Source organism: Lissotriton helveticus, chromosome 4_1, assembly GCF_964261635.1.
Source record: "Lissotriton helveticus chromosome 4_1, aLisHel1.1, whole genome shotgun sequence".
Taxonomy (NCBI): domain Eukaryota; kingdom Metazoa; phylum Chordata; class Amphibia; order Caudata; family Salamandridae; genus Lissotriton; species Lissotriton helveticus.
In genome coordinates, this window is record NC_136063.1 from 68,757,874 (window position 1) to 68,781,652 (window position 23,779).

At 51.9% G+C, this 23,779-nt stretch overlaps 1 protein-coding gene across 1 annotated transcript in view; it reads left to right on the forward strand.

Annotated features, from left to right (window-relative positions):
- Positions 1-23,779, forward strand: part of LOC144826957 (embryonic protein UVS.2-like) — a 232,569-nt gene that overhangs the window by 84,954 nt on the left and 123,836 nt on the right. Inside the window, exon 12 of the mRNA XM_078685418.1 lies at positions 14,582-14,804. Within this exon, the coding sequence (XP_078541544.1) occupies positions 14,582-14,804 (223 nt within the window). The remainder of the gene's footprint in view (positions 1-14,581; positions 14,805-23,779) is intronic.

Genomic DNA, 23,779 nt, shown 5'->3' on the forward strand with positions numbered 1-23,779 from the left:
GAACCTTCCCTTAACTTCATATTAGTCACCCCTATGGTAGGCCTGAGGGCAGGGTGCATTGTAAGTGTAAGGTAGAACATGCCCTGATGTGTGTGGCATGTTCTAATAGTGAATTACTGCCAAATTCGTTTTTCACTATTGTAAGGCTACCTGTTCCCTTCTAGGCCAGATGGGCTGCTGGAATTATTACACTCTATAATCCCCGCAGGCTCAGGGAACATGGTAGAAATTCATGTTTAGTATGCCTGAACTCAGAATAATAAAATACTTCTTTTAGTAAAGTTTATTTTAATATCCTGTGTTTGCAAATGCTACTTTTAGAAAGTTAGCATTTGCTTGCCTAACCATTTCAGCCCGCCTCTGCTTGGATGTGGATCTGACTGTCTGGTGTGTGTGAGTGACAGGGCTGGGAGTTGACAGGTAGTGAATAGCCAGATGACACCTTAGTGGGTGGTGGGAGTTTCCCCTGAATGATGCATCAGGCTGTGCTCTGCCTCCACAATGCTGGCTCCGCCCTCCTGGGGAGCGACTGATGACTCAGCCTGCACCTGGCCCAGGAAGGACCGAAGCTTGTAAACAAAGTACTCAGGCCACTCCTGCCCTCTCAATGCCGGCTCCGCCCCCCTGGGGAGCGGCTGATGTGCCTGCCCTCACACTGAATGCAGAAGTCATAAGTACCCACAACAAGTACTCAGAGACTGGAGCAGTTATGCAGAGGCCCCCCTGGCTTGCTAGAACAAAAGAAACTGGGTATAAAAGTAGGAGCCCTGCTCCTTGTAAATTAGATCCTGTTTGTGCTACAAGAGAAACTCTGCCCGAAGAGAAGGACCTGGAAGGACTACAAGGAGGAGTGCTGACTCTGGCCTGTGTCTGGTGCCTTGCTGCCAAAGGAGAGGAAGAGAAAAAGACTACAAGAGACTTTTGCTTTATTTTGAACTTTGTGCCAAACTCTGCTAAAAGATCTCCAAGGGCTTGCTGCTGAACTTGCCCCCTGACCAGCGCTCCAGGAACAGTGAGCGCTACCCCCTGACAGAGGAACCACTACAAGACGCTGATTTCCTTTTGCGAGCCTCTCCAGGAAAAGCAGAGCGCGCTCTGACAATCGCGCTTTCTAGCACCACTCTGGGAGCTGCCCTCGCTCTAAACAAAGTGACTGCCGCCTGCCTGGCCCAGAAGCAACGTGACGACCAGCCCAGCTGATCCTAACACCGTGACTGGCCCCGAGCTGCAGCTCGCATCGTGAAGAGGAGGCCGTGCCCGGTGCCTGCTTGCCCCCCTTCGTGTCTTGTGCCCCTAAACGCGCCGCCGCTGTCTGGGAAACAGCTGCTGCGTGGGGTGCCTGAGCGTCGCCTGGATTGACAGAGGCTTGCGCTGAGGATCACTGCCCTCTGCGTGTGTCCCCCCTTCTGTGAGGAAACCCCGAGGCGTTTTCATCAGCCTGACCCGGCCCGCGCCGCAACGCCAACCCCCGAGCCAGAGCCGAGCCGCCGCTCGCTCTACCGTCGGAAGGAAGACACCGCGACGCGGATCGCCGCGCTGACAGACGCCCAGCTGCTTCAACGAAAAGGTACTGTTTCCTGCCCCGCGGTGCGAGTCCTTGCCATCCTCGCTCGCACCGCCCTCTGCCTCGCCCAGCCCTCGGAGCCGCGTGGAGAGCGCTCCCTGAGCCCCCGCTCTCTCCCCAGCCAGCCGCACACAGCCGTGCAGCTGGCAGAGAGAGGCGGACGCTGACTCCCCGGCCGCCGCTCCCGCCAGAAGCGTGAGAGTGGGCAGACCGGGCCCGCTTTTCCTACGCGGAGGAGCCCAGGGGCGCAGAGAGGCCCACGGACAGAGAAAGTACATTGAAGAGCCTGAACCCCTTTCCTGAATGAGAAAGAACTGTGACATTGATAAAAGAGTAACTGGAACCTGCTTTTAAAGAGTAACCAAGACTGTATTTACAAGCCTGCTTGAGATTTATATAAAGAGATATATTTTCACAAATACAGTTTGGTGTCATTGTGTGGTGGGTTGGTTGTGGTGGTGTAATATTGCAAATGTTTAACCCTACATGCCCCAGAGATTAGCCTAAGACTGCTTAAGCCACACTACCTAGAGGGTAAGCAGAGGTTGTCTTGAAGGTAACCCTCAGCCCTGACGAGGAAGAGAGAGGCCCTGCTTGTCGCCAGTGTTGCACTGCGCCAACCAGAGACTCCCCCTTCCTACATTGGTGGCAGCGGTGGGATTCGCGAATTTACATTTGCAGTGTTTTACCTTAGCTACTGACCATTGCATAGTGATTACAGTCCAGTAACTTAGCCACAGACTTTTTGATTTTTTGATTTTGCTAAAGAAGAAGATCCCTAGTGTTGCAAACATGCCTGGCACAAACAGCATTGATGGAGGAGAGTCCATAGCCTCTAGTGCGCAGGGGCTGGAATGGGACGCATCAAAGCTGGATGACTACACAAAGAAGCAGTTGAGTTATTTTTGCAGGAAACTCAAGGTTCCACACGCAGGATGCAGAAACAAACCTGAGTTCTACAAGGCCATGAGAGCCTGGATTGAATCTAGGAAGGCACCTGAGGATCAGAATGCACCTGTGGATCCTGTGGGTCTGGAAAAACCAGACAGCGTTCTTAGCTTTGGCAGAGGCCTGTCGCCAGAGGAGCTGGCAGACAGACAGGCAACCAGGGATCATGAGATCAAGATGGCAGAATTGAATTTGAAGGGCCAAATGGAGCTTGAAAGAAAAAAAATGGCTCTGGAAGAAAGAAAACTCCAGTTTGAGTATGATATGAAAATGAGGGAGATGAGTCTAAAAGAGAAAGCCTTGGATCATCCTCCCTCTGGTGGCAGCACAACGCCGGTGCAGGTAGAGTCAAGAGTGCACATCCCCAAAGATGTAGTTAAAGAGTTCTTTAAGGGGGATGACATAGGACAGTGGTTTAGGGCATATGAGGTAGCCATGCTTTCCCACCGGGTCCCTGAGAAGGATTGGGGAGCGGGGTTATGGGGAAGGTTCCTTAGCGAAGGAAGGGACACCCTGCTAGATTTGCCCACTGAAGACCAGAGATCCTATCCCCATATGAAAGAAGCTTTAATGACCAGGTATGGGCTTACCCCTGAAATGTATAGGCAGAAGTTTAGGGGGTGTAATAAGCGGCCTGGGAATACGTATGTGGAGTTTGTGACTTTTTTTTGCAGAGCACTGGATGGTTGGGTGAAGGGTAACAAAGTGAATGATTTTCAAGGTCTCTTTGATTTAATTGCATGGGAGCACTTGTCTGATCAATGTTTTCCTGAGTTACGCCAGCACCTGATTGATAGCAAGTTGTCCAACCCGAGGAAACTTGCTGAGGAGGCGGACCGCTGGCTCAGCACCAGGGTCCACAAGGGTCCAGTGGGAGACTCCGCCAAGGGTGGGCAGGGTCCCCAGCAGAAGAGTGGGGGGGACAAGGGAAAACAGAAAGGGTTCCAAAAAGGCCCCCAAAGTAATCCCCAAGGGGACCAGCAGAAAGGTTCTCAGCCTCCCCCACCCCCTAAGCAGAATGGGGCCCCGACAGGTCGACCTGTTCCAAAGGGGCCCTTCAATTGTTACAAATGTGGTGACCCGGGGCACATAGCCAGTGACCCCAAGTGTCGCCTGTTTGGAAAACCAGCACCCACTGGTGCTCCGCCCCGACAAGTGACCAGTGTTCACTTAGGAGAAGAAGTGATGGTCCCGGGGGGTGGAGATCCTGTTCAGATGACCCTAGTCTCACTAGGAGACAGTGAGATGGTCCCTACAAGCTACCTGCCCTCTAACACTAAAAAATATGGGCAGGTGGTTACCATCAATGGTAAGAAAGCTGAGGCTCTTCGAGACACAGGAGCCAGTGTGACTGCAGTGAGGCATCACCTGGTGTCTCAGGAGCAGGTTGTACCCCATGCCTACTGTAGGGTTGTCAACGCTGACAATTCAGAGAGTCAGTGTCCGATGGCTCAAGTTTCCTTCGAGTGGGGGGGGGTCTCTGGTACTCTGCAGGTCTGTGTGAGGAAAGCCATGCCTGTTGACTGTTTGCTAGGGAATGACTTGGAGGACTCCCCTTGGGAAAAGGTGGAGAAAACGACTCACCTGAAGATGGTGGGTCTACCTGACTGGGCGTGCGTGACCACCCGGTCAATGGCAGCCAGTAGGGGTGATCAAGAGGTCCTGGGGCCTGACGGAGAGGCCCAGGAACCGGCCTTAGGGAGAAGGCGCAGGGCGCGCGGGAAACCGGCCCCTGAAGTTCCCACGGTCCAGGAGGAAGCAGACCTTGAGGGGGATGCCCTGGAGCCTACTGGGGAACAGATTGCCGAACTGGGGGACCTGCCTGAGCTGACCCATTGGCAGCAAGAAGGAGGCCCCTCCAGGGAGGAATTCTGCAGGGAGCAGAAAGAATGCCCTTCTCTCGTGGGTATGCGGCAGCAGGCTGCAGACCAGGCCAAGGGTGTTCAGGCCAAAACACATTATGTGTACTGGGAGAATGACCTCCTGTACTCAGAGCCTAAGGCTGCTGAACCTGGGTCAGCCCGTGTGCTGGTGGTACCCCAGAAGTTCAGAGCCTTCCTACTGGGACTGGCTCATGATGTGCCTTTAGCAGGACATTTGGGGATGGACAAGACCTATGACAGGCTTGTCACCCACTTCTACTGGCCCCAAATGCACAAGAGCTCAGATGCTCATTGTAGGACCTGTCCAACTTGCCAGGCAAGTGGGAAGAGCGGGGGGAAGAACAAGGCTCCCCTCCAACCCTTCCCTGTGGTCAGTACGCCATTCCAACGAGTGGGTATTGATATTGTTGGGCCTCTGGACCCCAAGACAGCCATGGGCAACAGGTTCATCCTGGTCTTGGTGGATCATGCCACCCGGTACCCTGAAGCCATCCCTCTGAGGACAGTGACGGCCCCCGTGGTGGGGCGTGCACTAATGGGAATTTTCTCCAGAGTGGGGTTCCCTCTAGAGGTGGTGAGCGACAGGGGGACCAACTTTATATCCAAGTATATGAAGTCCCTTTGGCAAGAGTGTGGTGTAACCTACAAGTTCACCACACCTTACCATCCACAAGGAAATGGGTTGGTTGAAAGATTCAACCGAACCCTGAAGGGCATGATCATGGGCCTGGAAGGTCCAATGAGGCGTAAGTGGGACGTCCTCTTACCATGCCTGCTCTTTGCATACCGCGAGGTGCCACAGAAGTCTCTAGGGTTCAGCCCCTTTGAGCTGCTGTATGGCCACCCCGTGAGAGGACCACTGAGTTTGGTAAAGGAAGGCTGGGAGCAATCTCCCAGGAAACCTCCCCAGAATGTATATAGCTACATGCTGGCCTTCAGAAACCAAACCAGGCGCTTCAGACAACTTGCTGAGGCAAATCTGGAAGCAAGCCAGGAGGAGATGAAGCGGTGGTACGACCAGAATGCCACTCTGGTAGAGCTTCAGCCTGGACAGGAGGTGTATGTCTTGGCCCCAGTGGAACCCTGTGCACTTCAGGATAAGTGGACAGGCCCATTTGAGGTTGTGGAGCGCAAGAGCTCAGTGACATACTTGGTGGACATGAAGACGCCCAGGAATCCTTTAAGGGTCTTACATGTCAACCGCCTCAAGCCCCACTTGAAAAGGTCCGAAGTGGGCATGCTGTTGGCCACTGATGATGGAATGGAAGAGGAGTCTGAGCCTCTTCCTGACCTCTTAGTGGCCTGTGAGAAAGATGGGTCAGTGGATGGAGTTAACCTCTCACCCACCCTGACCCCTGAGCAACAGGAAGACTGCCGCCAGTTGCTGGGGCAGTTTCCAGACCTGTTCTCCCTGGTTCCTAGTGTCACAGATTGGTGCGTCCATGATGTGGACACAGGGGACAGCTTACCTGTGAAGCATAAGGCTTACAGGGTAACTGACAGGGTACGGGCCTGCATCAAGGAGGAGGTCTCCAAGATGCTTGCTCTTAGGGTGGTTGAGTCTTCCAGCAGTCCTTGGTCCAGCCCCGTGGTCTTGGTCCCAAAGGCTGCTGCGCCGGGAGCCACACCTGAACTCCGGTTCTGTGTGGACTACAGAGGACTCAATTCAGTCACCAAGACTGACGCGCACCCTATCCCCAGAGCTGATGAGCTCATTGATCGGCTAGGGGCTGCCCGGTTCCTCAGCACGTTTGATTTAACGTCTGGGTACTGGCAGATCGCCTTGACCGATGGGGCAAAGGAGAGGTCAGCATTCTCCACACCAGATGGGCATTTCCAGTTCCGGGTCATGCCATTTGGGATGAAGAATGCCCCTGCCACCTTTCAGAGGTTGGTCAACCAGGTGTTGGTCGGGCTGGATGAGTTCAGTGCCGCCTACCTGGATGACATCGCAGTGTTCAGTGGCACCTGGCCAGAACACCTGCGGCACCTCTGGGAAGTGTTGATGGCGCTGCGCAAGGCAGGCCTCACAATCAAGGCAAGCAAGTGCCAGATTGGGCAGGGTTCCGTGGTGTACTTGGGACACCAAGTGGGGAGTGGCAAGGTGGCACCCTTGCAACCCAAAATTGAGACCATCCTGGCTTGGGAACCCCCCAAGACCCAGACAGCAGTGAGAGCCTTCCTGGGGCTCACTGGGTATTACAGGAGGTTTGTCAAGGGCTATGGCACTATTGTGACCCCCTTGACAGAACTGACTTCTAAGAAGCAGCCCAGGAATGTGATTTGGACTGACACCTGTCAGAAGGCTTTTGACACCCTGAAGACTGCCATGTGCACGGCGCCCGTGCTCCTGGCTCCTGATTTCTCCAAGGAATTCATAGTGCAAACAGACGCTTCAGAGCATGGTGTAGGGGCTGTTCTCTCACAGATGACTGAGGAGGGCTGGGACCAACCCGTAGCCTTCATCAGTAGGAGGTTACTTCCACGGGAAAGTAGGTGGAGTGCAATAGAGCGAGAAGCATTTGCTGTGGTCTGGGCGCTGAAGAAGCTAAGACCCTACTTGTTTGGGTCTCACTTCCGGGTTCAGACGGACCACAGGCCCCTCAGATGGTTGATGCAAATGAGGGGTGAGAACCCAAAACTGTTGAGGTGGTCCATCTCCCTACAGGGTATGGACTTCACGGTGGAACACCGCCCTGGCACAGATCACGCCAACGCTGATGGTCTGTCCAGATTTTTCCGCCTTAGTGATGAGGAACTCCCTGGGGAAGGGTAGTTCTCCCCACATTTCAGCTGGAGGGGACACGTGTTAGACCTGGCACCTTGGCGTGAGTTTCCCTTCCACTTTTTGCTGTTGTGCCTCAAATGTTTTGCTGGTGTCTGCTACTCAGGGCACTGCGCCACGGCCAACCCGTGCCGCAGTACAAGTGCTCCCTACTGTAAAGTGTACATATGATTGATGTCCATGATTGGTTCATTGGATTCACTGTTAGTCCCTAGTAAAGTGCACCAGGAGTGCCAGGGCTTGTGAATGCCAATACTGCTAGTGGGCCTGCAGCGCTGGTTGCGCCACCCACAGAAGCAGCCTTAAAATGTGTCTAGGGTCTGCCATTGCAGAACCTGCGTGCAGTCTGGTACTGTCACCCTGGCTGGGCAAGTGCACACACTTGCCAGCCCCTGAACCTTCCCTTAACTTCATATTAGTCACCCCTATGGTAGGCCTGAGGGCAGGGTGCATTGTAAGTGTAAGGTAGAACATGCCCTGATGTGTGTGGCATGTTCTAATAGTGAATTACTGCCAAATTCGTTTTTCACTATTGTAAGGCTACCTGTTCCCTTCTAGGCCAGATGGGCTGCTGGAATTATTACACTCTATAATCCCCGCAGGCTCAGGGAACATGGTAGAAATTCATGTTTAGTATGCCTGAACTCAGAATAATAAAATACTTCTTTTAGTAAAGTTTATTTTAATATCCTGTGTTTGCAAATGCTACTTTTAGAAAGTTAGCATTTGCTTGCCTAACCATTTCAGCCCGCCTCTGCTTGGATGTGGATCTGACTGTCTGGTGTGTGTGAGTGACAGGGCTGGGAGTTGACAGGTAGTGAATAGCCAGATGACACCTTAGTGGGTGGTGGGAGTTTCCCCTGAATGATGCATCAGGCTGTGCTCTGCCTCCACAATGCTGGCTCCGCCCTCCTGGGGAGCGACTGATGACTCAGCCTGCACCTGGCCCAGGAAGGACCGAAGCTTGTAAACAAAGTGCTCAGGCCACTCCTGCCCTCTCAATGCCGGCTCCGCCCCCCTGGGGAGCGGCTGATGTGCCTGCCCTCACACTGAATGCAGAAGTCATAAGTACCCACAACAAGTACTCAGAGACTGGAGCAGTTATGCAGAGGCCCCCCTGGCTTGCTAGAACAAAAGAAACTGGGTATAAAAGTAGGAGCCCTGCTCCTTGTAAATTAGATCCTGTTTGTGCTACAAGAGAAACTCTGCCCGAAGAGAAGGACCTGGAAGGACTACAAGGAGGAGTGCTGACTCTGGCCTGTGTCTGGTGCCTTGCTGCCAAAGGAGAGGAAGAGAAAAAGACTACAAGAGACTTTTGCTTTATTTTGAACTTTGTGCCAAACTCTGCTAAAAGATCTCCAAGGGCTTGCTGCTGAACTTGCCCCCTGACCAGCGCTCCAGGAACAGTGAGCGCTACCCCCTGACAGAGGAACCACTACAAGACGCTGATTTCCTTTTGCGAGCCTCTCCAGGAAAAGCAGAGCGCGCTCTGACAATCGCGCTTTCTAGCACCACTCTGGGAGCTGCCCTCGCTCTAAACAAAGTGACTGCCGCCTGCCTGGCCCAGAAGCAACGTGACGACCAGCCCAGCTGATCCTAACACCGTGACTGGCCCCGAGCTGCAGCTCGCATCGTGAAGAGGAGGCCGTGCCCGGTGCCTGCTTGCCCCCCTTCGTGTCTTGTGCCCCTAAACGCGCCGCCGCTGTCTGGGAAACAGCTGCTGCGTGGGGTGCCTGAGCGTCGCCTGGATTGACAGAGGCTTGCGCTGAGGATCACTGCCCTCTGCGTGTGTCCCCCCTTCTGTGAGGAAACCCCGAGGCGTTTTCATCAGCCTGACCCGGCCCGCGCCGCAACGCCAACCCCCGAGCCAGAGCCGAGCCGCCGCTCGCTCTACCGTCGGAAGGAAGACACCGCGACGCGGATCGCCGCGCTGACAGACGCCCAGCTGCTTCAACGAAAAGGTACTGTTTCCTGCCCCGCGGTGCGAGTCCTTGCCATCCTCGCTCGCACCGCCCTCTGCCTCGCCCAGCCCTCGGAGCCGCGTGGAGAGCGCTCCCTGAGCCCCCGCTCTCTCCCCAGCCAGCCGCACACAGCCGTGCAGCTGGCAGAGAGAGGCGGACGCTGACTCCCCGGCCGCCGCTCCCGCCAGAAGCGTGAGAGTGGGCAGACCGGGCCCGCTTTTCCTACGCGGAGGAGCCCAGGGGCGCAGAGAGGCCCACGGACAGAGAAAGTACATTGAAGAGCCTGAACCCCTTTCCTGAATGAGAAAGAACTGTGACATTGATAAAAGAGTAACTGGAACCTGCTTTTAAAGAGTAACCAAGACTGTATTTACAAGCCTGCTTGAGATTTATATAAAGAGATATATTTTCACAAATACAGTTTGGTGTCATTGTGTGGTGGGTTGGTTGTGGTGGTGTAATATTGCAAATGTTTAACCCTACATGCCCCAGAGATTAGCCTAAGACTGCTTAAGCCACACTACCTAGAGGGTAAGCAGAGGTTGTCTTGAAGGTAACCCTCAGCCCTGACGAGGAAGAGAGAGGCCCTGCTTGTCGCCAGTGTTGCACTGCGCCAACCAGAGACTCCCCCTTCCTACACCCCCTCTATGAAGAGCCATACAGCGATTGGCCACAAGATGAGTCTCCTGCAGAAGTACCACATCTGGCGAGTGACGCCTAATAAACTGGCTGACCATGCCCCGCTTAATTTTGTCTCCCAAACCATTCACATTCCAACTCAGCACACAAATCCCCGATCCCTGATTGCCATTAGACATTCACCCCACTCCTCCACGCACACGCACAACCGTCAGCACCCAATGCAATGTGAAACGATACTGAAAACAAAAAACAAGAAACAACCCTCCTCCCCAACTCAGAAGACTTCCCCCTTCCCTGCACCCCAGCATCAGGACTACGCCCCAACCCCAACTCGCAGTGTGCCTGTCGCCCCGCCCAACCATGGTTACTAAAAGTAGGAAGAGGAGGCGCCTGCCGCGCAGCCCCTAACCCATCCCCCCGACAAATCGTCCCAAGGAACAAACTGTTCAGTCCAAATCAATACAGTTACACGTTAACGGAAAGACTTCCAACCCCCCCATATAGGTAAAAATTCAAATAAGCAATCGAGACAGAAGTCACTCATTCTGGGCCCTGCCGAACATCCTCAGTGTCTTGTTGTAAGTCTCCAGTGTCATCAGGTCTAACGGTGTCCAACCAGTCCGATGCCACCTCCGCATTATCAAAAAACCAAGTTCGCTCATTCGCCTCGACCCGTAGCTTAGCAGGATACAACATAGAGTACTTAATCCCTTTATCCCTCAACCTCCGCTTGACTTGGAGGAAGCTCTGACGCATCTTCTGTACCACTTGCGTGAAATTCGGGAAGAAGGACACGTGACGTTCTTATACCGTAGCGGGCCGTCCGTCCGCGAGGCCTGCAGAATGGCATCTCGGTCCCGAAAGTTCAACACCCTCGCATTCATGGGCCTAAGGAAGCGCACCCACTTTCGGCGGCCCGCCCGGCTCTTTCCACCGTGAAAAACTTGCTGAGTCCCTTAGGCTTCAGGTGGTTAAGGATCAGATCCTCAACGAAGAGATCAGGCGTTCGCGATTCCGCATTTTCGGGAACACCCAAAATGCGAACGTTGTTACGGCGATTATGACCCTCATAATCATCGAGAAGCCTTCTGGTTTCCTCCCGCGCCGCCTGTAGGGCCCGGACCTCTCTCTGGAGCTCGGCGGTATCATTAACCAGGCTCGAAGTTTTGATGTCGAGGGATATAACTTTTTCGCTGGTCTTAGCGTGATCTGTGCGCAAAAGGTTAATGTCAATCTTAACCGAGTCCAATTTAGTGTCGAACGCATCCATTCTAGACACCATAGATGTCTCAATTCTGGTGACGACCTCCATTATGTCCTGCAGGGAAGTCTCGGCGCAGACACTCGGGGAGGTGGTTCCAGTCACTGGAGGTTGTTTCTGGTCGCCTGGAGATCCCTTAGGGAGAGTATATCTATCCAATTTATTGGACTGGACTGATTTCTGGACCCTGCCACCCCTGGTGGAAGGTCTATCAGTGTCCGATCTCGCAGCCATGACAAGTGACCAACGAAAATTCAAGCAAACCAGGCTGTCGTAACGCTCGGGCACACCTCCGACAACACTTCACACGTCCACAAAGCTCCACAGACCGAGCCAGGGGCGGTCGAATCAGGCAGAGGAAAGCCACATTAGAAGTGCCCAGCCACCAAAGGCAAGTCTAAGGAATGGTTCCAGGAGGGGGGACCACTTCCGGTAGTCACTGCCACTGTTGTCGCATTAGGTCCCAGTCACACCTGACACCAGAGTCCGCTGTCTAGACGACGTGGAGGCCCAAAACTTCGGACGACGCTTTGAGGGGGTAGAAATGCGTCCTTCGAGCCGCAATTTCACCAGGACGCAGTAAAACTATTCCCTCATCGAAAACGGGCCTCGGGTCTCAGGATATGTAGCAGGATATACGAACGGAGGAACGGGTCTCACGGAGCTACACGATCACGCGGCCATCTTGGTCCCGTGCTAGGCTCCTCCCGCAAGTCCTTTTTAAGATATATTAAAAACATAGGGAGCATGGCTAACAGCCCAAGATGGCTGATGCGGAATCTGTGTGTTCCTGGACCCAGGCCCCAATATCCTTCTTTTATCCTAAGCCTACGTGCAGCATGGGGCTCCTACTCAGACCTGGAGTGATACCGTGCTGTGCACTAACACCCCTGGCGGGCGTTTAGTGGGTGAAATAAGGCCTGACCACTAAAAACTCCTATACCTCACTGTGCTGACAACATGGTGGGCACACGAGTGAACTTGAAGGTTGTAGCATAAGAGCGACCCAGGCGGGCCCCAGTGCTCATCACCCCACAATCAGCTATACCCAACAACGGGGCGGCATAGCTGACGCGACTGGGTTTGGCACAAATGGACTGCTGCCAAGCATTTCTGCTGCACGAGTGGGCCTGATGCAGTCACTGGCCCGCTCCGCGTTGCGGCCTATATACTCCCCAACTACCCCAGCAGCTGCACTGATTAAGGTGAGGAGAGGCCCTGGTTCTGCCCACGTGGGCATCTGGGATGACTGTGACTGAATGCCTGGGGTGGAGATGTGATGCATTGAATTCAAGTGCCCTGATCTGGCATTAGCGCTCGGCGATTTGCTTTCGCTGTACCGGAGGATCTATAGCAGACCGGTCTGCACCTGCAGAATGCCACCCTGATTCCGTGGGCTACCCCCCTCTATTAGGGAACCTCTCGGAACATCCCTGTGAAACCCTGGTATCATTACTGAATACAAAATATAACATTCTCAGTAAAATTTTGGCCTGCCCACTGCTCCCATTACTCCTGCACTTGATCCACATGGATCAATGTGGTTTTGTTCCCAGACGCATCACCTCCTTGATCATGAAGTGCCTGTTTGGAATAATGGGCATAGCCCAAGACCACCACCCATATACCGGCTGCCTTTCCGTAGATATCTTACAAGACTTTGATACCCTAGGCTGGGAATCCCATGCTTGCTGCTTTGATTCGCTAGGGGATACTCCCAGCTTATATCCGTTGGGTGAAACTACTATATTCAGGGCACAAGTCGTAAAAAAGAAGTGGGGGGACGCTGTCACCGGAAGTGACGTGACCACAGGAAGTGACGTCACGAAAGGTCCCGAGCTCCTCGTCCCAGAGAGGCCAAAGAGTGAAGTCCAGCTGTTTGGCAGGGGGGGACCCCCCCCGGTAAAATAAGTGGGGGGACGCCGTCCACCCACGTGGTACCCCGACTCGAGCACTGACTATATTCATCACCTACGGCCAGAGCCAGAACTGGTCCCCATATCTTCGATCCCTACCAGGTGTCTAGCGGCACTCAGTAGGGTAGCCCTGTTTCCCCACCCCTCTTCACATTGGCGGTTGAGCCAATCGCACAGGGGATCCGTCAGATCGTGGACCACAGCGGGGTCACTTTAGGTCGAGTGGTGCATTGCATGTCTCTATATGCCGATGACATGCTTCTGTATTTCAAAGACCTCCGGGAGGGCAAATTAGAGATAGCCAAGTTGCTGTCCTTCTTTGGCCACTTGTCAATACTGCATATTAATGCAGATAAATATTGTGCTTACTTCTTTACTAATACCTATACAGAGCCCGCATTTGGATTTGGTTACACACAACTACAAACAGCACAAAGCACCTTTCGCTACCTTGGGATTCAGATATACCACAAAACACAAGACCTATTGGAGGGCAACCTCATGCATACGATTAACAGACTGATATCTCATGTGTCGTTTTGGGTCACTTTACCCCTGTCGATAGAGGGCCGTCTGGCCCTGACAAAAATGCTGATGTCGCCAACTTGCCCTGCTTGCTGTACCACTATGTGAATTTACCGATGATAATACCGGCATGGGTGTTTAAACTGTTGAACACCATACTGATTGATTTCACATGGGAGAGGGGACCCCGCAGAGTCAGCTACATAAACTGCAGTTACCAGAGTCCAGGAGTAGCATGGGGGCTCCAGACTTCAAAGCCTATTTTATAACCGACCAACTACAGTGGCAGGATAGTGATGGTAAATAAGAGCTAAAACATACTTCTGTTTCCTTATGTCACACTGCCCCCTGCTGGCAGAATAGTAATGTTAAATAAGGGCTAAAACATACTTCTCCTTTCTTATGTCACATTGCCTCCTGCTGGCAAGGCAGTGATGGTAAATACGGGGCAACGCATAATTCTTGTACCTTATGTCACACTGCCTCCTGCTTACAGGACAGTGATGGTGAATAAGGGGTAATTTATACTTCTGTTTCCTTATGTCACACTGCCCCCTGCTGTCAGGACAGTGATGGTAAATAAGTGCTAAAATATACTTCTCCTTTCTTATGTCACACTACCCGCTACTGGTAAACCAGAGATAATAAATAGGGGCTAACACATACTACTGCTTCCTTATGTCTAACTTCCCCCAACTGTTAGGACAGTGATCAAAAATAAGGGCCAGTACATACCGCTCGTTCCTTACATCACATTGTCTCATGCTAGCAGGACAATAATGGTGAATAAACGGCAATGCATAATTGTCCTTCCATATGTCACACTGTCCCCCACTGGCAGGACAGTGATGGGAAATAAGGGGCCAGTGCACACATATGTTTCCTTATGTCATACTGCCTCCTGCTGGCAGGACAGTGATGGTAAATAAGGGCAAACTATACTTCTTCCTTATGTCACACTGCCCCCTACTGGCATATGAGAGGTGGTAAGAAACAACTGTCACGTAGTTTTCATCCAGATGGCACACTGCCTCCTGCTGGCACTACAGAGGTACTATTTATGGACTAACACATACTTCTTATTTACATCCTGCAGGTCTCATTGACATTCACATCTATTGCCCTTGAACCTAATCCTACGTGCAACGCTGATTCCTTGTCTATTTTCGATGGTGCCAAGACCACCTCCCCGCTTATGGGTAAATACTGCAGATCCATGCCCGTCGCACCAGTGACTTCCACCGGGAGCTCCCTTCTGCTCCAGTTCCACAGTGATGGCTCAATGAACATGAAGGGATTCCAGGCCACCTACACCTTCGGTAAGTTTATCTGCAGTAAAGAGACTACTGGCTCTTCATCACTGAGCTAGGCACAGCAGGGAGGTGTCTGTTCTTATCTGAGAAGAAGTGGCAGAAGGCCTTTGTGACACCATTTCATGCACTCCAGTTTACTGTGCATGGGATTAGCCTGGACCCTCTTGATGCTGAGCCTGTGCAAAAGAGATACCCAATGCTCTATCACGAATAAAGTGTGTACAAAGAGCACAAGTTGGCACTGTAGTCCACCCATTAATTACAGGGGTCAAGAAGGGGCCTTTCTTGCCTTAAGGGTCAGTTGAAGATGTTCACACAAACGGTACATGGAATGGATTTAAAGGTTTGACCCTAGTGCATTGGAAGGCTGAACCACACACATGTTCACCAATACTCCAACAAAGTTCCAACACATGGGACCTTACTTTGTGAAAGTCCTGCCAGGGCTGTCACATGTGATGTCAATTAGTGAAAGGTTGTGCAATTTAGATCAGAGACCAGGACTCAATGAACAGGGGAGCAGGGGCAGAGAAACTATGATATGCAATTATAAAATGACCATACATTTTCAGTGTTCAAGGTCAGCATGTGGAAGATTGCTGAGGTCTGACCAATGAGCACCACTCCGTAAGGGATTGAGATTGGTGTGGTAGCAGCAGAAAAGGATAAACATACTAGTCTATATATATAAAAACGAATGTATGTCTGTCTGTCTGTCTGTCTGTTTGTCCTTCATGCATTACTACACCATTCATCCGATCGCCATGAAACTTTGGGAAGTTGTTGAGTACATTCCCGCAAAGGTTTCTGGCATATGCATTACTACACCATTCATCCGATCGCCATGAAACTTTGGGAAGTTGTTGAGTACACTCCCACAAAAGTTTCTGTCATACATTTTTTTTAAATATCGCCCCCCCAGGGCCTTCATAATCTTTTGAGTACTGATGTACACACCAGACGGAAAAACAACAAATCGTGTATCCACAAGCACTTGAATAAATAAATAGAATTAAAACACCATTCATCTGATCACCATGAAACTTTGGGAAGTTGTTAAGTACACTCCCGCGAAGGTTTCTGCCATAAATGTTTTTTAAATATCGACCCCCAGGGCCCTCATAATCTTTCGAATACTGATGTACAAACCAGACGGAAAAACAACAAATCGTGTATCCACAAGCACTCAAATAAATAAATAGAATAAAACACCATTCATCCGATCGCCATGAAACTTTGGGAAGTTGTTGAGTACACTCCCGCAAAGGTTTCTGCCATAATATTTTGTTAAAATATCGGCCCCCCAGGGCCCTCATAATCTTTCGAATACTGAAGTACGCACAAGACGGAAAAACAAAAAATCGTGTATCCACAAGCACTCGAATAAATAAATAAATAGAATTAAAACACCATTCATCCGATCGCCAGAAAACTTTGGGATGTTGTTGAGTACACTCCCGCGAAGGTTTCTGGCATAAAATGTTTTTAAATATCGGCCCCCCAGGGCCCTCATAATCTTTTGAATACTGATGTACGCACCAGACGGAAAAACAACAAATCGTGTATCCACAAGCACTCGAATAAATAAATAGAATTAAAACGACACTTTGAAATGTTTTCCATATTAAAATGAATAAGTTTCAAGAAAAATGACACAATGTAAATTGAATGTTATCATGACGAGTTTCCTTGAATTTCCTTTCTTCGGAGATCGCAGCACCGCGCGACGGGTAAGCTAGTTTACTATATAGAAAAGCATTCTAGAATACCCGAGAGCTTTGAAATAGATTTCCACTAACTCCTGAAGTCAGGGTGTGGGATCAGATACACTTCCAGATACAGCTGTGGCCACTGTTGGACCCTTTCACATCTCCGAGGATGCCCATGACAAAAGGCAATAGAGCCAGTTAATAAATAGCCTCGTCTCACACCTTCTAACTCTGGTAGTAGTGACGTTTCTTGGGGCACTAGTAACAAATAATTAATATCCTCCTCTCCTATTATCTAACTCTGGTAGTAGTGGCATGCGTTGAAGGGCACTAGTACATATTAATACATATCCTCCTCGCTCACCATCTAACTCTGGTAGTAGTGACATGAGTGATTGCCCTTCCAGTGGAAGGCAAAGGAGGTCATTTAGCAGTTGGTGGAGTGACAGTCCTGCTGCTCATTGGCATTTCAGGGCCTGGCGCGTCTCCTGTAGATGCCCAGTAAAGACGGAAACTGGTGCCAGTTCATAAAAAGCCTCCTCTTCCACCATTGTAATATAGGAGGCAAAGGGGACACTCGTTTACCGAGGGGGGTCCTGTTGTAAATTAGTGGGCTACTGCTCTGGGAAACCCTTATTCCCCCTTCTTATTTGGAGGTGGGCAGCTGCTGACTGGTACAGCCTCCACTGGCAGTAAGCCATCTGCCACATGGCTCTGTCTTTGATGCATCTTTAAACCCACTCTGTGTAGAGGGGGCACCCAAAGCAGGTCTGCCCCGCCTGTGACTGCCATGGGAGACGTGGGCGAAACCGGGCAGGGAAAAACAACTGTGGTCTCCAGGGGCTGAGGAAACACCCGACATGTCAGGGACATTGGTTTTGTCTTTTTTTGTAATAAATCCCTGCTTTGATGTAGAAGTGCACTAAGCACCTGAATGATCACACCGAGGCAAGTACTGGTGAGGGGAAGGGCTTTATTAATTTACAAGTTATCTTGGGGAAGAGCGCCGGGCGCCCGCTGGGACTCGCGCTCGGCCGTTCGCGCATGCGCAGTCCTCCTAGGACCACCGGCGCGTGTTACGTCACACGCAGGCCGGTAGCGTCTAGAACGCTAACACCACATATCTCCCTTTTTTCCCACAAAGGATTAAGACAGTTCAATGTTCAATGTTCTCTCACTCAAACACTCTGAGGTGTGAGGGTCTGACCACCAATCTCCCAGCGCGCGTGCATCTTACCGGAGTGGAGGTTCTTCGGACTAGCTCAGGAGCGGGGCTTTCCACCTTTTCTCTCACTTGATCATGTCCCACTCTCCCAGGGATCGATTCTGCTCTCGCTGATGTTTCCTTCACACTGGTCTCACCCTGGTCTTCACTTTCCATGCACGCATCTCCACCTCTCATGCTTTCTTCCACCAACTCTTTTTCTTCAGTTCCTCCGCCTGTCCCTGAACGGGCATGCTGATGCTTTTCTCCTCCGGCCACTTCACTATCTTGTTGATCTTGGCCATGCGATCTTGGGACCACACTTTGCCGTCACTAAGGAGTGCTGCTCTGCTGTACACTTCCTCCACTTGTAGGGGTGGGCTGTATTTACTCTCTCCCTTCTTCCTCAGTACAGCTTGTTTAACTCTCACCCACTCTCCTTTTTCCAGCGAAGAGCCTTTCACTCTCTTCCTTCGATTGTAGTGGTCAGTGTACACTCTTTGGGCTTTCTCCAAGTTGTGCTGGACCACAGCAGGTGACCACTTGCTGGTGATGGTTTTTTCTCTCCAGGCTACATTGTCCTTCGTGAACGGGTGCCTGTCTCTGAGGATCTGAAAGGGACTGTACCCTGTTGCGGTGGGAGTAAGTCTATACGCCCACAGCATTCTTTGAATCTCTGTTTCCCAGTCCTTTCCTTGCATTATGGCAGCTTGAATTGACCCCATCAGAACTCGATTAAACCTTTCCACTTGTCCATTGCTGGCAGGATGATACACTGACGTGTGTTTGGACTTGATTCCATTTCTCCCTGTGTATCTGTGCCATTTCTCTGATGTAAACTGCGGGCGTTGTCTGTCAAGATAGTCCTTGGGATACCTTCCCTCAGGAACACTGAGGTGAGGAATTTCATTACAACCTCCGAGTCCATTTCTTCCTGTACATGTACCTCTGGCCATTTGGAATACTTGTCCACCAGCACACACAAGTACTTGGCCGTTCCTTGTCCGTCTAATATCGGCCCTAGGATGTCGACAGCTACATCTTCCCATGGATCACGGGGTTGTTCGAAACTGCCCAAAGCTGGCCTCAATGGTTTGAGCACCTTGTCAGACTCCTGGCATTGGTTGCAGTCCCTGACGTGTCTCTCGACCATGATATCCATTCCTGGCCACCAGTACATCTGCTTCACCCTCGACTTGGTTTTCACTATGCCGAGGTGACCTTCGTGCAGTTGGTTCAGCAATGTGGGGATCAGCTCTTGTGGGGGTACCACTTTGTTCCCACGGTACAGAAATGTTCCTGAGTCACTCACGGATAACTCCTCTCTCACTTCATACAGTGTCCTGAGGTCTTCCTTCAGCTTTTTCTTTTCTGGTCACCCATTTACCAAGTGTCTCTTGGTTTCGTCCAAGGTCTCGTCTTTTCCGTATGCGTGTGCCCATTCTTGTATGCTGATCGCTTTCTCCATGTCTTCCATTACTGCCACCATTTCTTCATTCTCCTGCTCAGGTGTGGGTGCGTCCTCCATAGCCGACGCTCTGCTAAGATAGTCTGCCACTTTGTTGCGTGTACCTGGGATGTACTCGACATCATACGTGTACTCCAACAGTTTGAGAGTCATCTTAGCAATCCGCGGGGTGGCCATGGCATGACCACTTGAGGTTAGTACCTTGACCAGTGGCTCATGGTCAGTTTGTAGGCGGAACCTCGTGCCCCACAGGAACTGCCAGGACTTTCCCATCGCCCATACAACTGCCAGCATCTCCTTCTCGATTACACTGAACTTCTGTTCAGTTGTGGACAGTGCTCTGGACGCAAAGCTGAGTGTTTCAACTGTGTTGTTTTCTCTCTGTTGGGCGAGGACTGCTCCCAGTCCTTTTTCGCTGGCGTCAGTGGTGAGGATGCTGACTCCTGTCGGGTCATGTCCTTGCAATGGTACGGCCCGGCTAATGTTCTCCTTCAGCTCGTCGAACTCTCTCTGAGCTTCGTCATCCCACTGGAACGACGTCTTGTCTCTTATCAGTTGTCGCAATCTGTGCGTTTTTGTTGCAAAATGCTGGACGAATTTGCTGTAGTACTCGGCCATTCCTAGAAATGACCGTACTTCATCCTTATTGTTGGGGGCTCTGGCCTCGCAGATTGCTCTCACATTGTCTTTCTTGGGCGTGATCCCTTGTCCACTTATCTCGTGCCCCAGGTAGGTGACGGATGTCATACCGAATCGGCACTTCTCCCATTCCGCCGTGAGTCCCCTTTCCTGTAAGACGCTCAGCACTTTGTCCAGCTTTGTGTCGTGGTCCTTACGATCCATCCCCATTACCAGGATGTCGTCTTGGAAATACTGGATGCCTTTGACATCTTTGAACAGGCGATGCATGAGTTTTTGGAAAACCACCGCAGCAGATGCCAGCCTGAAGGGCATCCTGCGGAATCGGTAGCACCCGTAGGGGGTAATGACGGATGTCAGCTTCCTGCTGGACGGGTGGAGGTCGATCTAGTGGTACGCCGACGTGAGGTCAACGGTGGAGAACCATTGCACAGCCCTGGTTCTTGCCAGCATCTGTTTTATCCTAGGAAGGGGAAACTTCTCCACCACCAGGCATTTATTCAGCTCGCGTAAGTCCACGCACAGGCGCACCTTCCCATTGGGTTTCCTGGCGACCACTAAGGGAGCCAACCACTCTGAGCTGTCGATCGGTTCTATGATCCCTTGCTCTTCCAGTCGGGACAGTTCTTGTTGGACCGCCTCCCTCACTGCGATGGGCACATTGCGGACCTTGTGGGATACTGGTTGAGAGTTTTCCACGAGTGCGATTTTATGCATGAACTTCTCCAGTTTGCCCACCTTGCCCCCGAAAACTTTGGGATATTCTCTTCTCACTCTTTCCAAATCAGGCCATTGCTCACTGTCTGTCAGCAGCACTTGTTCCTTGCCACCTGGGTCTAGCTTGATTCCCAAGTCTCCCTGGTCTCTCCATCCTAGCACGGAGGGGCCCTTCTCAGCTACGTATAGCTTGCAGGTGGCTGTTCTCCCTCGGAATTCGAACAGGAGACTTCGGTATCCCACCATGGGGATCAGGTTGCTCGTGTACGACACTGGTCTGATGTCCGGTGGGTTTAGCTATGGGCCCAGGCTCGGTCTGAAGTCCCCTTCCCACACCGATCTCTGCACAATGGTGTATGGGGATCCGGAGTCAATATCAATCCTGATTTTCACTCCACCAATTAACATGTCGGCCCTCGGCTTGTCGGATCGCTGAGTGTCAATGCCTAGTACCTGCTCCTCGATGCACAACACTTCGTCGTCTTCGCCTGACTCCTCCTCGGCGCCTCCATCCTGCTGTTGGTGCGCTATATATTTCACCATCGTCTTCTTCTCCTTTTTCCAACACACTTTCTCGTAGTGGCAAATCAGGCCGCAGAAGATGCATTTCGCATGAAAAGCTGGGCAGCGTTTGTCTTGGGCTGCATGGTTCGCACTCCCACACCTATAACACGATGATCTGGTGACTGAGGACTGTCTTCCTGCTTGTCCCGGTTTTCCCACCCATTTGCTGGTTCCGCGGTCGTCTCCCGGCGCCATTTTGTGTCTATTCGACGGTTCCGCGTCATCAATCTTGTTGACCATAACTCTTTGCGCACTTTCCTTTTTCGCGGCCTCCGCGCATCGCTTGGAGAGTTCAGCTTTCTTCACCATTGCAATAACTTCTTTCAATGTTGCCTCACCGTGAGCCCATAGTTTGTCCTGCACATTCTTGTTGGTGGTGTGCATTACTATCTGGTCCATGATAAAGTCTTCTTCCAGCGCTCCGTACTTGCACGTGACTGCTAGTCTCCTCAAAGCAGCCACATAGTCGTCAACCGACTCTCCATCGCCTTGTTTCCTTTGCTGGAAGTTGAACCTATCTATGGAGACACATACAGCCGGGCGGTAATGAGCGTCTAAGTCATCCAAGGCCTGTTTGAAGATATCTGCATCAGCTGCTTGTAGTGGCGCAGTCGCAATGTTCTTGAACACTCTTATGCCCTCTGGGCCCAGGTTGTGCAGCAATATCCGTCTCCGTCTTGCGGGGGTGAACTCGTCCGTGGATTCATCCTCCAGGGCTTCTAAGTAGTTTCTAAAGTACTCCCTCCAGTCCTCCCACTTCATCTGGGGTTCTCCTGGCCTGGGTAGGAACGGGATCGGTGCTGTGAGTGATGACGCCTGATTGCTCATCTTGACCTGTCTCTCTGGCCCTTCTTCGTGATTTCTGGGGCTGCCCGGCACGCTATTGTCTCTTCCCTGACGTCTGGGGCTGCCAGGTGCGTTGGCGCTTTCGGCTTGCGGCGTTGTGGAGCTGGGCGCGCTTCCTCCCGCTCCCTCGTGGGCGCCCTTCTCAGCCAGGGCCCTAGGTAGGGTGGTTGCGTGTTCCTACCGTGCTTCTGCGCTGGTCGCCTTGCTTTTAGGCTCTCAGACAGTCACTGTGCCTGGTTCCTCTCTGTGCCTCTGCCACGCTCTCCCATTGGGTTTTGTAGCTCCTTCGCTCGTCTCTCCGTGTTCTGCAGGTGGGTGGCGTAGGTGATCTTCGTCATGGGCTTCCCTGTGCTTCCACCACTTTTGCTTCATCAGGTGTTCTTCCTCCTTGTTTTGTGTGGACAGATCCCACTCCTCGTCGCCACTGTAAAAGTGCACTATGCGCCTGAATGATCACACCGAGGCAAGTACTGGTGAGGGGAAGGGCTTTATTAATTTACAAGTTATCTTGGGGAAGAGCGCCGGGCGTCCGCTGGTACTCGCGCTCTGCCGGGCTCTGATGCGCGCGAACCTGGCGTTCGCGCATGCGCAGTCCTCCTAGGACCACCGGCGCGTGTTACGTCACATGCAGGCCGGTAGCGTCTAGAACGCTAACACCACATTTGAGGGCTTGTTTGTGAGAAGCAAAAAAGAATGCTGCTGCAAACCTTACATCTAATTAGGGTGGGCGGTCTGTCTGCCAGGGCCTGCGTGGAGGTGGTATCTCTGCAGCCAGAGCAGCCTTCATGCATGACTGCGGGTGTCTGAATGACCCCAAAGTGCTGCTGACCAACTCTATCGTGGGGCTGGGCTCAATTATTAACAAACATTGGCACAGCCAATAGGTCTTGCCTTTGGGACCTTATAAGTGTTTAGGGGGGAGGTACCACGGCCAACAGGGGGCGGGGGATTGAAAGGCACGGACAACGGGAGGGAGGGCTGGGGGGAGTACAAACAAAACCCCGTGCAGGTTAGCACAAGTTCCACTAGGGGGAGCGAAGAGAGTTGGTTTCCCACAGGCTGCGCCAGATCTGCAGGACGTTAGTGGATTTCACTGATAGTCCATTTCCGCGTTGTAGCATCTTACCCCATTTGCACCATACTCGGGGATGTGCTGATAAAACAAAGGGCGGGCACCAAAGCCGAGGGAGAGCAGCAGTGCCTGCTCAGATCAGAGCTTCTGCCGAGAGACACAATTGGACGACGTAACAGCCGCCATGCTAAAAGCTACTTGGAGACCTTGTGGGTGGGCGCAAGGGGTATGTGCTGCAGGATGAGTGCGTGGGAGCATACATTGCAGGATTGTAGGAAGGGGGAGTCTCTGGTTGGCGCAGTGCAACACTGGCGACAATCAGGGCCTCTCTCTTCCTCGTCAGGGCTGAGGGTTACCTTCAAGACAACCTCTGCTTACCCTCTAGGTAGTGTGGCTTAAGCAGTCTTAGGCTAATCTCTGGGGCATGTAGGGTTAAACATTTGCAACATTACACCATCACCACCAACCCACCACACAATGACACCAAACTGTATTTTGTAAAAATATATGTTCTTTATATAAATCTCAAGCAGGCTTGTAAATACAGTTGTCAAACTTTCAATAGCGGTTCCAGTTTACTTAGTTGGGTTGCCACAGTTCTTTCTAGCAATAGGCAATCTTAGCGTTTCAAAGCAGTTCTTTTCTTCCCCCAGTTCGATATGATCTGGGGTGGTCTTGGTTAATGTCCTCAGGAAGGCGGGGTGCCTGCTGAAGCCTCAGCGCGCCTTCGGGGATCAGACTGGGCTCGACCGGCCCGGGCTC